This window comes from Mesoplodon densirostris, chromosome 16, assembly GCF_025265405.1.
Source record: "Mesoplodon densirostris isolate mMesDen1 chromosome 16, mMesDen1 primary haplotype, whole genome shotgun sequence".
Taxonomy (NCBI): domain Eukaryota; kingdom Metazoa; phylum Chordata; class Mammalia; order Artiodactyla; family Ziphiidae; genus Mesoplodon; species Mesoplodon densirostris.
The window spans coordinates 3,896,614-3,911,796 of NC_082676.1; the positions used below are offsets into that span (position 1 = coordinate 3,896,614).

At 41.0% G+C, this 15,183-nt stretch overlaps 1 protein-coding gene across 1 annotated transcript in view; it reads right to left on the bottom strand.

Moving 5' to 3' along the window:
* Positions 1-5,766: 5,766 nt before the first annotated feature.
* The window catches only part of PHACTR3 (phosphatase and actin regulator 3), a 208,223-nt gene continuing 198,806 nt past the window's right edge, over positions 5,767-15,183 (bottom strand). The window contains exons 10-13 of the mRNA XM_060077830.1: positions 11,397-11,458; positions 10,191-10,331; positions 8,311-8,387; positions 5,767-6,308 (exon numbers count right to left, since the gene is read on the bottom strand). Coding sequence (XP_059933813.1) covers positions 6,293-6,308; positions 8,311-8,387; positions 10,191-10,331; positions 11,397-11,458 — 296 coding nt within the window. The 3' untranslated portion in view covers positions 5,767-6,292. The remainder of the gene's footprint in view (positions 6,309-8,310; positions 8,388-10,190; positions 10,332-11,396; positions 11,459-15,183) is intronic.

Genomic DNA, 15,183 nt, shown 5'->3' on the forward strand with positions numbered 1-15,183 from the left:
GGGGACACGGGTTCGTGCCCCGGTCTGGGAAGATCCCACATGCCGCAGAGCAGCTGGGCCCGTGAGCCATGGCCGTTGAGCCTGTGCGTCCGGAGCCTGTGCTCCGCAACTGGAAAGGCCACAACAGTGAGAGGCCCACATGCCGCCAAAAAAAAAAAGAAAAATTGTACAATTAAAAAAAATTAGACAAGGAATTATCCTATGACTCAGCAATTCCACTCTTAGTTATATACCCAAAAGGATTGAAAACAGATATTTAACAAATACTTTCGTACAAGAATGTCCACAATAGCACTATTCACAATAGCTAAAAGGTGGAAACAGCCCAAATGGCCATCAAATAAACAAACATGTAGTATATCTGTGCAATGGAGTATTTTTCAGCCATAAGAGGAAGGAAGTATTGATTAATGTTACAGTGTGAATGAATCTCAAAAGCATTAGGCTAAGTGAAAGAAAATAGACACAAAAGGTCACGTATGATTCAATTTACAGGTAATATCCAGGAATTATAAATTCATAGAATCAGAAAGCAGGTTAGTGTTTGGTAAGGGGAGAACGAGGAGTAGCTACCTAAAGGGTATAGGGTCTTCTTCGGGTGTGATGAAAATGTTCTGGAACTAGATAGAAGCGGTGGCTGTACAACTTTGTGACTGTATTAAATGCCATTGAACTGTATTCTTTAACACTGTTAGTTTCATGTTATCTCCTTTTCACCTGAATTAAAAAACAACAACAAAGAACGTCTCCAGAGGTTTTCCGTAAAACCCAACCTTTATATCATGGCCTAAAATGCCGTACATGAGCTAGCCTCTGCCTCTTTCTTCACTCTGATTTTCTACTCCTTTCTTCTTGTACAGTATACTTCAAAAATTCTATGGGGACAGGAACCTTGTCTGCCTTGTTCATCACTATTTCCAGAACCTAAAAAGAGTGCCTGGAAAAGTAGGCTTGCACAGTGTGAATAAGTGAGTGAACAGATGTAGTGTTTCTAGGGAGGAATTTGCTAATAAGTACAGAGAGGGCCAATGTGCCTCCTAAAACTCTTCAGATCCTCAAATCCCATATAATGTTGGTATTTCTATTAAAATTGATAAAGTATTAGTCAACCAGCCATATGAGCATCTATTATGTGACATGTACTGTGCTCAGCTCTATATACAAAGGTAAGAAATGAACCCTCTCCTTGTACTTAAAAATGGTATCTATGTGTTTTTAAAGCAGTCATGTAGAATCATATGGATTTCTATTTTATTGGCACCTTTGAAGAATTGTGTAGGCAAATCAGAGGTACACAGGCTGCATTACCAAAGACGATGTCATATTTGTAATGGTTAGTTTCTGTTTTTTAAAAACATATTAGGTCAAGGGGCTTCCCTGGTGGCGCAGTGGTTGAGATCTGCCTGCCGATGCAGGGGACGCGGGTTCGTGCCCCGGTCCGGGAAGATCCCACATGCCACGGAGCGGCTAGGCCCGTGAGCCATGGCCACTGAGCCTGCGCGTCCGGAGCCTGTGCTCCGCGACAGGAAAAGCCACAACAGTGAGAGGCCCGTGTACCGCAAAAAAACAAACAAAAAAACATATTAGGTCAAAAGAGCCAATGGAAATATCCTAAAACAACATCTAGAGGGAAATAACTCAATATTTTTTTCAGGAATACAAATGTGTTGAATGAGATCTATATGTTGTACAATCTTGAACTGTAGATAATATAATTTTGGTTTACGCTGTGATAGCAATAATTTTAAATAAACGGAAGTTGGAGCAGTGTGTTTCACTGTCACACTAATGAAACATTTGCCTTTAATATCAATAGGGCCTTTGTTATTTTTACCTAACTTGATGTGCATTCTACACATGTCAAATAACTACTGTCAGTGTGAGCTTATGAGTTTGAAATTTGTAACAGATTTGACATTAAAATTTCAAGCTTATTTAGAAATAAAATTAACTGTTCTGTGTAATTCAACATTTTCTATTATATATTTACTTAAACTTTAAAAAAAGTTTTTAGAGCAGGAGTAGGCAAACTCTTTTTTAAAGGGCTACACAGTAAATGTTTTAGGTGAAAAAGGTAAATTTGAGGATACCATGCAGGTAGTTTAAACATGTCAAATGTAACCATTTAAAAATGTAACGACAATTCTTAGCTTGCAGACCATTAAAAAAAAAAAAGGCAGATTTGGTCTATGGACTGTAGTCTGCAAGACCCCTAGTTTAGAAGAAACATTTTGAAGATCAGATCTCTCTGTTCTTTACTACAAAATTTATTCCTCAATTTATCTTACTATAGTGATTTAAATCAATTTTGCATTAGTAGATGTTAATGATTATGTTAATTAACTAATATAGCTAACATTTCTTGATTTTCCTATTTCAAACATACTAAAAAATAAATAAGCATTGTTGCTAATGACTTATACGTCTTACCTGGATCACAATTTAACACGATGTTGGTGCAGGTTTACGACACTTCAATTAAATGGAGCTGTACAACGGTAACTGTTCCAGAAGAACACATGGGAAAGGTCACAGAAGAGAGAAAAAATTTTGCAGCATTAGTATAGCCAGGCAGAAACTTAAATACTAAACTCTACAGACATCACTACAGAGACTTAAATGCCACCCAATTCTGATACCATAGATGCCCAACAGATCCTTGAGTGGGCAGTAGACTGTGGTTTTCATCTAGCATTTAATTCTTCCTTAAACTGGCACTCTAGGGTGACGAATTCTGCTGTCTCTGACCTCAGGGCCTAGGGTGAAGCTCTCCAAGTTGCTAAAGATATTTCTTCAGCCATTCCATCAGCACCACCTAATAACAGTTAACCCAGTCAGTTATCATACGTGAGTTCATATTTATGTCTAGGTTCATTAACATATTGAATTAAAATGTAAACATGGAAGAATCATAAGTGCTATGAATAAACACCTAAAATAGAAGTCTAAGCAATGTAAAAATTGGAGCAAACTGTTAGGTCCTTCCTGACAGGAAGTCAGTTTGACTTTCAGTATGTTCAGCTGTTTATGAGCATCTTCTGAGATGTTCCTTTCACGTGAAAAACTCTGAAAAAAAATTTTGGAAAAAAACATGGGTAAATGGGTATTGGAAAAATGTGGGACTAGTAATTTTAACAGTATAATTAGAATTTTGCATTTCTGGACTTAGCTATTGAAGAACTGTGGATATGTAGCTAAAAACTGACATTCAAACTTCCAATATATATTAGAATAAATTTAGACTTGTAATTACCATATATTTCCACAAGGTGGACCTCTTGATGTTAGGTGTTTTTTAATCCATTTCAATTGTCCAAAAATTACATAATATAATTTTAAAGCCCCTTTAAAAAATTTTAAATGTACGTTTTTTACAAAGTCATACAATGTACTCTTCTCCCTATCATACTGGCTTAAAACTTGATGCTTCGAAACATGATTCAATTTCCTGTCACAAAATTACCAGTTAAGTTTTTTAAGTCTTTTAAACTCCTTAAAAGCAATTTCTTTAATGACTTAATTTTGTTTAAGTCAATCATTTTATTTTGTTAAAATAAAAGTGAGTTATAAAGTCAATGCACAAAAACCTCATTAATGACTACTACTAGTAGCAGTCATGAAAAATTCTTATAATTCACATACTATATCTGATTGTTATTGAATAAGAAAGCAGAATTGTTTTTTTCTAAGTCTTCAGGCTCCTAAGAATATAAACGTTCCCTTCAAATTTATACAGATGTAAATTCATATACATATGCATGTATATCACCAGTACCATGTGATTTATTAATTGCTTTTTAATTTTGTTCCTCCAACTAACTAGGATGAAAGAGATTTGAGATGGCATGTTGTATACTTATTTAGTGCAGGATTCCATACACTTAGTAAGTGCAGAGTAAATACACGTACTTGATTCACAGTTTTAGGTTATCTCAACCTCTGTAATACCTTCTAAGAACATGAAATATGGAAATACAATTTAGGGAAAGAGTTTATGATTAATAAAAATACAGTGATAGAAGTTAGATACCATTGCAAATATTTTGATTACAATGAAAATATCTTCTGGTTTTATATCTTAGAACCCTTGAGTCTGGACCAAACCAAAAAATCCTGCTTTGGATATCTTGTATTTTATCATAAATTTTTAATTTTATTTATCTATTAGTTATGGGTCTTTACTTGGGCAAAGAAACCTGAACATGTGTCCCATCTATCAGACTACAACTATAGCTGCAGTTTAGTTATTTTCTAAGCACGGATCCTTTTTGCTTTGGGGGCCAGAATGATTTCTAAAGTAAGGGAAACTTTTTCCTTTCTTTGCTTCACAGTAAGCAGTTATATGGATATTTCTACGTGATGGAGATTGGAATCTTATTTTTACACAGTTTGGCTCCAATTAATATTTTAAATTGAATAAAATATAAAATAGGGAGCTAATATGTACTTAAAATAGAAAATAAGTATTTTGGGGGTTGACTGGCCACAAGTAACATCTTATGTATAAAAGAGTACACACATATATATATTAAATATACAATATATATACATACACATAAATGCTTATAAAATTAAGGGATTGGCTTCTAGTTAGGAAGGATTTAGATATCATTTCATAGACACAGAAATTGAGGCTCAGAGAAGTCAAGCGATTCACAGAAGGTTACACAGCAAGTAAGAGGTAGAGCTGGAAGTTTTCTACCATACAGTGATTTCTTATAAAAGACCCCAATTCCATAAACTGACAGTATGTTTGCTAGCATCTAGGACTGATCACAAGTCCCTTAGGACAAAGTGCTACAACAAGGGTTGAGCAGTTTCCATGGGCACCTGACCTACTGCAGCCTTAAAGCAGCAGAACAGGAAAAGTCAAGGAGAGCAATGAGGTAGCTTGAGCAGTGAGAAGTCACAGGCGAGGTTCGGCAGCTCCAGGGCTACCTGGCAACCACACCCGCAGTGGACAGAACTTGCCGGGCACTGTGCTAGAACTTCAGCCACTTTCCCTCCTTTATCTCATTTAGAGATTACAGTAGTGTTGTGTGTGTGAGAGAGAGAGAAAGAGAGTCTCAGGTGGGGCGGGGAGGGGGTGGGAGAGCTTCCTGCAGAGGAAATAAATACCTTGCTGAATGGCACAGAGCTGGAATTTCGGCACAGGTTCAGCAAGATCCCAAAGCCCTTATCCAAGCACTGTGCTCCCTGCCTCAATGGACCAGGAGGGAGGGCTCATTTTCATGAGGACGCTTACTCGAAGGCCAAGTAAAAATATATTTCAGGGAACATTTATTTTTATTTAACTTACTTTCCCCCTTTGTGCCAAGATTACCTTTCACATTTGTGCCAGGGTAAGTTTCCTCTTTATGATCTCCACTCCATCTAAACCTTTGTCTCTTATAACAGAGTTTTTAATAATGTTTGCAAATATGAAATTAAAAATACTCTTAAAGAGGGCATAATTTTCCTTTTGGTAGAATTTTTCAACAAGTTATTACTTATTTCTAGGTTCATTACTGAATGATACATAAACTTAAATTAACTTGAAAAGGATAATTTGATTTTCTAAGGCACAAACCACGTATACTAACAGAATTTACAAAACAAAACGCACGAAAAGTTTGAATTCTCCTTTATGTGTTTGGCTTCTGATGGCTCAAAAGTAATAAAATTGGACTCGTTTCACAGCCTATTCTAAAAAATCTCTCACCCCAACCCCAAGAAACTGTAACACCCAGGTTAATTTCCTGCAATGAGTAGTCATTTAATTAAAGAACAAAATTAACAGGAATCAAAATGTTGCAGCTGCATTTTTTGTTAGACATTATATAAAAAAAGAATAATACAGTAAGTCATTTTGTATGACACGAACTTAAAGAGTTCTCAAATTAATTGTGATCAGAATAAAAACGTCTTTTCCACACGGTACTGAAGACACTGCGTACACATCCCTCGGTCGGAGCCTCGGCGCGGTGACCCTGCACACGCACGCGGCCGTCCCTGGTCACACCGCAGAACTGCAAAACAAGGCGGGAAGGCAAACAACAGTTTTCTTCTGGTTGAGTTACTTGGGGTCTTTACTGACCCCAGCAGTTCACACTCCTCAGACACCAGAGAGTGAAGAGTGTCCTCTGCTGGTCCTCTTACAGGTGAGTGTGGCCAAGATTTCACCTGTGTGTGTGGTCCTGCTCCTCGCACAAACACAGCAGGGAGTCGTGAGCTGAACTTCAGGAAAGTTCCCTGATGAATGTTCAGTGTTGGTATCAAAAAATTAAACACAATTCTTCTCAGAAGAAAATCTCTATGGCCTGTGGAATCTAGAAATTACAAAAAGACAAATAACTTAAGGTTACACATTTCTAAGTTAAAATTGCCAAAACCTTCCACAAATAATTCTGTTGCTATAAAAGCTTTGCACAGGTCCAACGGGTAAAACATGAGGATGGACCTGCCTGGATTAAAGTAGTGTAAAGCCGCAGACGGCGCCCACTGCTCGGGCTCCAGCCATAACCCAAGAGGAATCAGATGCTGAATTCTTAAGCCTACCTAAAATTTAGTTTGAAAAATGCTAGGTAAGCACTTGAAGAACACAGAAAGAGCAGAGCTTTGCTAAATCAGTAGAAGTAATGAATTGATTAATACAACAAATTATTGGATATTATAGCAGTAGAGTTATAGTTTTGTTCTTGTAGAGTTAATAATGTGTTTGTGGCAATGTTTAATGCACTTAAGAAAATCTCATGTGACTAAAAATATTGTTCTCACTTTTAAAAGTTGACATTAAATTCTAAAATGTAGTGGTATAAAAATCATATTTCAGGGACTTCCCTAGTGGTCCAGTGGTTAAGACTCCATGCTTCCAGTGCAGGGGTTGTGGGTTTGATCGCAGGTCAGGGAACTAAGATCCCACATGCCACACAGTGCGGCCAAAAAAAAAAAAAAATCGTATTTCCTGTTGTCTAAGTTTTGGGCTCACTCTTAAAATTCTGTAAGAAAGCTATCAAGGACTTATGAGAAAATAATACATATCTTTAGTAAACATCTCTTTCAATAATGTATAATGAAAAAATGTATTAAATATTTTGAAATTACCATACATAGAATATGTAGTAATTATATCTTTTTTTCTTTAACACAGAATTGAACATTAAAAATAACTCCGAATGTTTTACAGAGAATGTTTATTTCCTAAACATTTTTTAGTGTTTTGAACACTCAAAAGTAAGGTGATTTATTCCTGCCCAAAAGTATGCCAGTCATGGGGGGGAAACAAATATTTTTAAACAAACTATTTACTTGCTTCATTTTTTTCCTGCTCTTCCAACCTCTTTTTCTTCCCTTGATATATACAAAGTAAAACTATCGTGTAGGAGGGAATTCTGTGTGCCTGGTTTCTCTTCTACAGCCACAGTGGCTCACAGAGTAATCTTTTAAATAACAGTTGCAGTGGCCACTTTGTGAGGAGCAGAAAAGGAAGGGAATCCATTGTTTTAGTTTAAGGCAGTATCTCCATTCAGGGTTTCCTTTCTCTTTGTATTTGGGGCCTGAGCATCTCTAGACCAAGGGAGAAATGACAAAGCAGCTGGTGCAGTTGAAGGCTCATGGCATCACAGGCAGCCTCTTTAGAATTAAAGGTATGTGAGAACTTCATCATGACTTGTCACGGCCATGGACAAGAAGGGGAAATGCTGGAAGGATATGCAGCCAACGAGCACTTCAGCATCAGCAAGACACCCTGTGCCACTTTTGTTTATGGTCACGTGGACAGAGAGTATATTCCCCTTGTGTGAAAAGTCTTGATTATGGAAGAATCAGTCAATATATCCCCACTGGAATATAAGCTCCATGAAGACCGGACCCTCCTTTACCTTATTTATAGTTGCATTCTCAGCACCAAGAATGGCACATAGTGATACTCAAATATTTGCTGAGGAAACAAATACATAAATATTTGTATAAATAAATCAAGGAGTTCTATAAACTAGGGAGTTCTGAATATTAGAGAAGGGGAATTAAACATATAGGCAAAGTACATTCAGTGCTTTGAGACTAATTTCCTTAAATATACATTAACTACTTAAATAAAACAACAACCTGTGTAATACTGTTCTCCTACATACCACCTTTCACCAAGCCCTGTAAGAAACCATGGGAACGAACAGCACTTTCAATTGAGTTGCATTCTGTCTGTTCAAGACAGTTCTCTGCAGAAATACTGAATTTTTTTACCTGAACACACAGTGCTTTCTGACATTTTTTTCTTTTTAAATAAATACCATGTTATAAGTATCATGAAATTCATACAAACAGAAATCTGACCTTGTCAGATGCTTGCTTGATGCATGTACCTCCATTTCATTACTTTTGTATTCATTCAGTTCTTTACGAATTGCTGCCTGGAATTTAAAAACTGCACATTATTTTTCAGGACATTAAAAAGTTAACATAGGAAATTAGTATCATGGTTATAGATTGACAGCCATTCCTAATACTTGCTGGCTTTTGTTATTTTGTGATAGATTAAAAAAACCTTTTGTTCAGCATGTAGACTTTTACATAGTCATTTTTATAGTCCTACCAAGCTAGTGCATAGCTGGTATTCTGGAAGTGTTTAGTGAAGTTATTTGCTGTGCTGGAGTTGGACGATATCCCCCCTCCCCCCCTCCCACCCCACCACGGCACATCATAGAGGGATCAAGCACATGCTTAGGGCACTTATAAAGTCGGAACATCGAAATAATGAGAGAAGTTCAGCTTTTGGTGAACTTACTTGGAATTCAGCAATTAGATAATCTAGAAACAAGTTATTCTAACTTCAGAATACATTGTTGTTTTGTGTCATTTGAGAAATAACCTTGCCGTTACATGTGGGTGAGATGTGCATCTCAGTCTTTTCAGGGCCTCTCATCTGGCCCTCCTCCAGCTTCCCAACACCCACTTTCATTGTGTGCTTCTCTCAGATAAACCCTCCAGGACCAGGCCAGACAAAAACATCAGACACAGCCTCCGGGGCAAGGAAAGGCTTTGCATCGAGTATGTAGGGACGTTACTACTCCCAGCTCTGCTGCCAAAGATGCCTGAATTCTCCCTTCACGGCTGGGCTCCTCTGAGCACACCCACCATGGGCAACAGAGAGGGTCAGTCCAACTACAGCCTGTCTGCATTTCTCCAAGTGCATGCAATGCTTACGTGCATTCATTTATAACCTCACGGACTCACACTCAGCATATGAAGAACGAGGAACAATTAGCAAAGTCAGCAAACTCATTGGCTGAATGTATTATGTTCCTCTTCCAAAAGGCTTTAAGAGTTCTGAAAATCACTAGAGGCGGGAAGGTAGGAGAGACTGTGTAGACAGACGCTCCTGGGTTTAAGTTCTGCCAGTCGATAGCACCTGACCCAGACAAGCCTTACCTGTCCCAGCCTCTCCTGGTCACCTGTTCAATGGCACCTCTACTGGGATAATTACAACACCTCTCTCTTTGGGATCTTTTGGAGGATTAAATGAAATAATAGCTGGCAGGCTGGGCTCAGTACAGGGCAGCGTGAGGGCTCGGTGGGTGTTAACTCCCTCTGCTTCACCCCTCAGCCTCTGCCCCACCGTCTCCTTGCTCTCCCCGCCTCTCTGACCAGGAGGTCCCCAGAGACACCTCAAACCAGACCGGCCCAGGACAGAGCCCAGAGCCGCCTCCCTCTACACCGGGGAGGGTCTCCTGAGGGCCTCTCACCTCTCCTCCCTTCCTCGTCCCCACTGCGGCTCGCTGTTCCAAACGATGCCATCCAGCTCTTTTTTGCCAGCCCTGCCTATTCTGATTTGTGCCCCAGATCAGAGCTTATCAACTTCACATTCTTGACATTTGGGGCTGGATCAGTCTCTGTGCGGGCTGTCCTGTGCACTTCCGGGTGGTGAGCGGCATCCCTGGGCTCCACTCAACAGACGCCAGTAGCACCGCCCCACTGGTGACAACCAAAAATGTCCCCAGACATTGCCAAATGTCCCTAAGGGCAAAACTATCCCCTGGTTGAAAACAAGACCCGAAATCTGGGTTGTATTTGTGAAAGCAACATCTGGTCAAGCTCAGCCTTAACTGCAACAGCTGATGGCGCCCACTGTCTAAGAATAAACTCCCTGGCATGACGTGGTTTGCCCTTCTTACACACATGCACCCCCAGCCAGCGCAGACAGGTCTGTTCCGCACCTTATCTGCTGCCGACAGTCTTGTCCAGGGCTTGTCTGCCCGCCTGTCGTAGTCCTGTGCTTTCGCCACCTCCACGTAGTCACTGAATCGTATCAGAATTTTTCTGTCTCTCAGTTCATCAACTGTGGGCCTCTGATTCAGCTAAAATAAAAGATAACCATAGTTAGGTCTCAAATGCCAAACTAGCTTTCCTAAAGTACTCTGAACAAACAGTACCCTTCTACAAATAAATAGAAAAGTCTGAAATTGTGAAATATAACCCTAATGCAAAGAAAATCTCTAATTGGAAGGGCTTAAATTATACCCTCTTAAATTACAGCCTCCTCCCCTTAACATATCTCATCAGGAGCACTCACACCCCCAGGAGGCTAGCGTGCCCTGTCCACAGCACAGCTCAAGGAAAGGCTGATGAATTAACTTAGGAAAAATTTCACAGCAGCAGCTGCTTCTTTTCAACTATCATTAGGCAGGATTTTACCAAAAAAGCTTCTGATAAAGTTGAAATGCTAAATACTACTACTAGTGCTCATAACTCAAGCTCAGGAAGGATATTCTATTAACTTCAAGCAAGACAAGATTTCATTATTATTATTATTATTTATTATTATTATAGAACACAGAAGAGAAAGGATAACATCAGATCACTTGAATTTAGAGATGGTCAGGGCTTTAAAGGGAGATCAAAGTTTATAGACTTGCTACCTATGTTGGCCATAGTATGTTTTGACTTAACTTATTTGAGTCCCAGATACAAACCCTTGAGGCTAATAAAGTTTTCTGCAGTCAGGAGCTTCTAGACAAGTGGAAGGTAACCAAAGAGTCTGAAAGGTAACCGACACACTGATATCCAGGCACACTTTGCTTAAGCACTGTGTAAAGAGCTTGAATAAATGAAGAGCATGCCCAGTCAATGTCTGACTTCCTGGAAACAAATGGAAACGTCATCTGGGCTGCACGGCCACGCCATGCTCTCTGGTGCTAGGTGAAGACATCGTCCACGGGCATGTCGGTCACACCACGGGACGTGGCAAAAGGCACTGCTTTTCGAGCATCTGGTGAGTGAATTCACGGTTACCCCAGAAATCATCACTCATTATCACAGAGCGAGGCCCTTTATCACCCGTCCCAGCTGCTACAGAAGCAGCTTTCCTCTAGTCCACCTTTTCCCCCTTAATATTCAGAACACAGGTGCTTAAATGATAGTACCTTTCTTGTCAATCTTTGCTTGATTTCTCTTCTTTCTTCCTGCTCTGTCTGATCATTCCTTTCTGTGAAAGATTAAAACAAAAAAAAAGGAAAAGAAAAGAAAGAAGCAGGTTGAGACTTTCTTCTTTTTAGCAGGGAAGTGTCCTCAAGATCTGCACATTTCTGGAAGCTAAAGATGTTAACACAAAGGACACCTGGTAGGTGACACTTTTCTCCACATCACAGTTTGTTTTTTCTCTGCTTTGCCAATTGCTGCTCAGGAGATTATGGTCTCACTGTCCACAGAAACACTTGTAGAAGGGAAGCTTTGCCATCGTCACAGCCTGGTTCTCCTGGACCCTTCTCTGTGTCAGAAATAACCGCACAGATTGACGCTGGGCATTTATTTGCGGGAGAAACAGGAAGAAGCTCTCTCTCCTAATCAAATATCATCTTTCTCTCTGTATATTTACATTTAGGAACATAGATGGCAAACAAAAATAGCTTTAGTAGATACGTTACATATATATTCATACATATATATATATATATATATGAATGATTGCATATTAATAGAACTGTCACTGCGTTTTCCCCCCCCTTTTCCATGTAATAGGTGTACATACTTTCAGCCAACCAGCATAAGGTAAGGAACATTCTCTTCAGATTCTGGGCAGCATGTGCCTGCTTGGAATTCATATTTTCAGGATGTATTTCAAATCCAAACATATCCAGGAACCCAGCTGACTCTCCACTGCAGAAGCAAGATGCATGACCTGCCGTTTAAAGGACCCTTAGGTCCTGGCACTACCCACATTTCCACAGTGCTGCTAAAATCCCAGCTCTGGCCAGCACCCATCTGCCCCTGAATCCTCTTTCAAGGTGAGCACTTAAAGCTGAAGCCCTCAGCATGTGTCAGAGAGGAGGCGGCTGATCCATCGTGTGGTGATGACACTGGACGTAGACAGCCCTTCAAAATGGTGCCCAGCAGCCCAGACCCACCTAGTTCTGCCACGAAGAGCCAACTCAGTGAGTCCGGCCTTTAAAAACTCCCTTTCCCTTTCAGTATGTTTGGGTTCAGATGAGTTAGAAGCAGCTTTTTAACCCTTCCTCCCAAGGAAACATTATTTCACGTTGTTTCTCAGACTACCAAGAACTTTAGATGTGTCCGTCTTTAAGGTACTCTGGGGCCAGTGTGGATTAATGAATATGCACCTTTCTGACAGTATCTCATTTTACTGAAGAAAACTAGCAAATGTATAAAAAGATCCTTAGTACCAAATACACTCAATTGCCTTTTTAATGAATGTACTTGTCTTGGATAGGTTGCTAAAAAATAAAATAAATTATAAAGGACCCTTAGTTTTTCACCAAAATTGGCTTTGCCTGGGGAGTGTGACTATTAACATGCAGGCCGTGCTCACACCTACACTTGGGAGCTAAAAATGGAACAGAATGCTGAGCTGTAGTGTAGAACGTACGCTCTGCCCTGGGATACCAGATAATGGATGTCCTATTTCTGGCTCTCTCTGTTGCTAAATAAAGCTTCAGGTCCCTGGAGGGGGCCCAGAATTCCTCTCCTAGGAAAGGGATCTCATCTGTCAGCTCTCCTAGAAACACCACCAGGTCTGAGAAAGGAAAATCCTGCGATTTGCAGTTAACATAAGCTCATATTACCTGCCTTTATCTAAAACATTTCAAACATTTGTGCATTTTGGGGATTTGGTATACAGGCGTTTAACATACTAGCCATTGTACTTTTCAGTAGTTTTCTTTAAAAAGGATTCATCTCTCATTTGGGTGTTTTAGAAAAGGAAACCAAACCGTTATGTTCCTGTTCTTAATCTATGTGAAAAACCAGAAGAAACCATAGTTATAAGCGCTAATCAGAAAGCTGATAATACAGTTAGAAAAAACTGTGAAAGTACCACATAGAAGGCCAACCATGAGGGATTTAAATGATGATATGAAACGAATTCTTCAGATTTCTTAAAAATAGGCCATGAAAAAATCCCAAGTACAGCCTCCATGTGAAAACACTGAAGCAAGATCAGATCTTTCTGTTTTTTAGCTCGTGAACAACAAATCAGCTTCATTACAAGTTCATATGAGCACAGCAGGGGCTTCGGAGAGCTGATCTTTGGGTGCCCAGCAGGGTCCCTCTCAGGGCCAGGCACTCTGTGGGGCACCAACTCCAAGGCGTCCTTCCTCAGAGCCTAAGCCACAGATTCTCTGAGCTCCCCTCAGCGATAGGTTTGTGGATCTCTTATTCTCAGACCCAGAAAGCCCGGTGCCTTATACAAAACAAGGGAGCCATGATCGGAGTTTCCATACCCAGATTTACTGGGAATAGTGCCGGGAGCTTGGACAGTCACACATGTGTCTTCTGTAAACGCTCAGATATGCACCGCTGCTCCTAAGGCAGTGGTTAGAGCGTGGACGACGAGCCAGGCCACCTGGGCGTGAACTTCAGCTCCATCCCTTTGCCAAGACTCAAGTTAAAAAGTCACAGTAGGGCTTCCCTGGTGGCGCAGTGGTTGAGAGTCCGCCTGCCGATGCAGGGGACGTGGGTTCGTGCCCCGGTCCGGGAAGATCCCACATGCCGCGGAGCGGTTGGGCCCGTGAGCCATGGCCGCTGAGCCTGCGCGTCCGGAGCCTGTGCTCCGCAACGGGAGAGGCCACAGCAGGGAGACGCCGCGTACCGCAAAAAAAAAAAAAAAAAAAAAAAAAAGTCATAGTACCTCCTGGGGTCTAAGCTTCCTCGCTAGAGAAAGGGGGACAGCTGTGCGAACCTCACAGCTGTGTTGTAACAATTCAACGGGGGAACATAAGCAAGCACTGCGTACGATGCCTAGCAGAGTGGGCCCAACGCGGGATGATCAGTTGTAATATCATAGCATATACAGGGGCCACCGTGTCTTACGCTGTTGTAACCACAGATGCACAGGCCCAGTTCTGAGCGTTCCTCTGACACGATCACAGTTAGTCATGAGCTCCCCACTTGAAGGGGAGCAAACACAACGGGATGATATTCTGCGCAGTGATTAAAAGCCGAAAACGCAGTAAGTGCGAGCCAGTGTCAAGGGCCTGCGAGGACGATGTTCTAGGCTGGACCAGCTACAGTCAGTCGATTCTCACCTCCACGGAACCAAGCCAAACAGCCACCTCAAACCAGCAGTGAAATTCTCAAGGACTGCTGCCCAGGGCATTCGAGAAGCTTCCGGCTAGGCATGGACCTGCCTCCTGCTGGATGGCGAGGGAGGGACCACCAGGGCCACAGGGGTGAAGCCTGTTTTCCTGCCCCTGCTGTGCCCTGAAGGTGAGTGCCGTCAGCTCCCGGGGTCCACCTGCCATCTCTGCTCACCAAGCACCAGCTCTGATATTCAGGCTTCTACGTCTATGTGCAAAGACTGACACAATTAGAAGCACTTGCCGGTGGGAGGGCCTGGCCGTCCGCAAGACCAGAGAGGAGGTCACCACTGACGGGAGAAAAGCCTCTGCCCACTCTGGGCAACAGACCAGTCTGAGGATGGCACTGCCCGGGCCTTGAACTTGCCCCATTCAACTCTTGGATTACTACTTCAGGGGCACCTGTGACTTATGAGCTTTATAAGTAAGTGATTTAATTTTTAAAAATTCAAATATTTGGTAACAAAGAGCTTGACATTTCTAGCTGCCCACTTGATTAAGCATGTTAGCAATGAAAAGCTTTTCTTGAAATCCTCAGAGGTGGCCTAGTTCACGTAATATAGAATCGTAGTTTCCATATCTTAAGTTTAAAAAATAAAACACAGAATTCCTTTTTTTT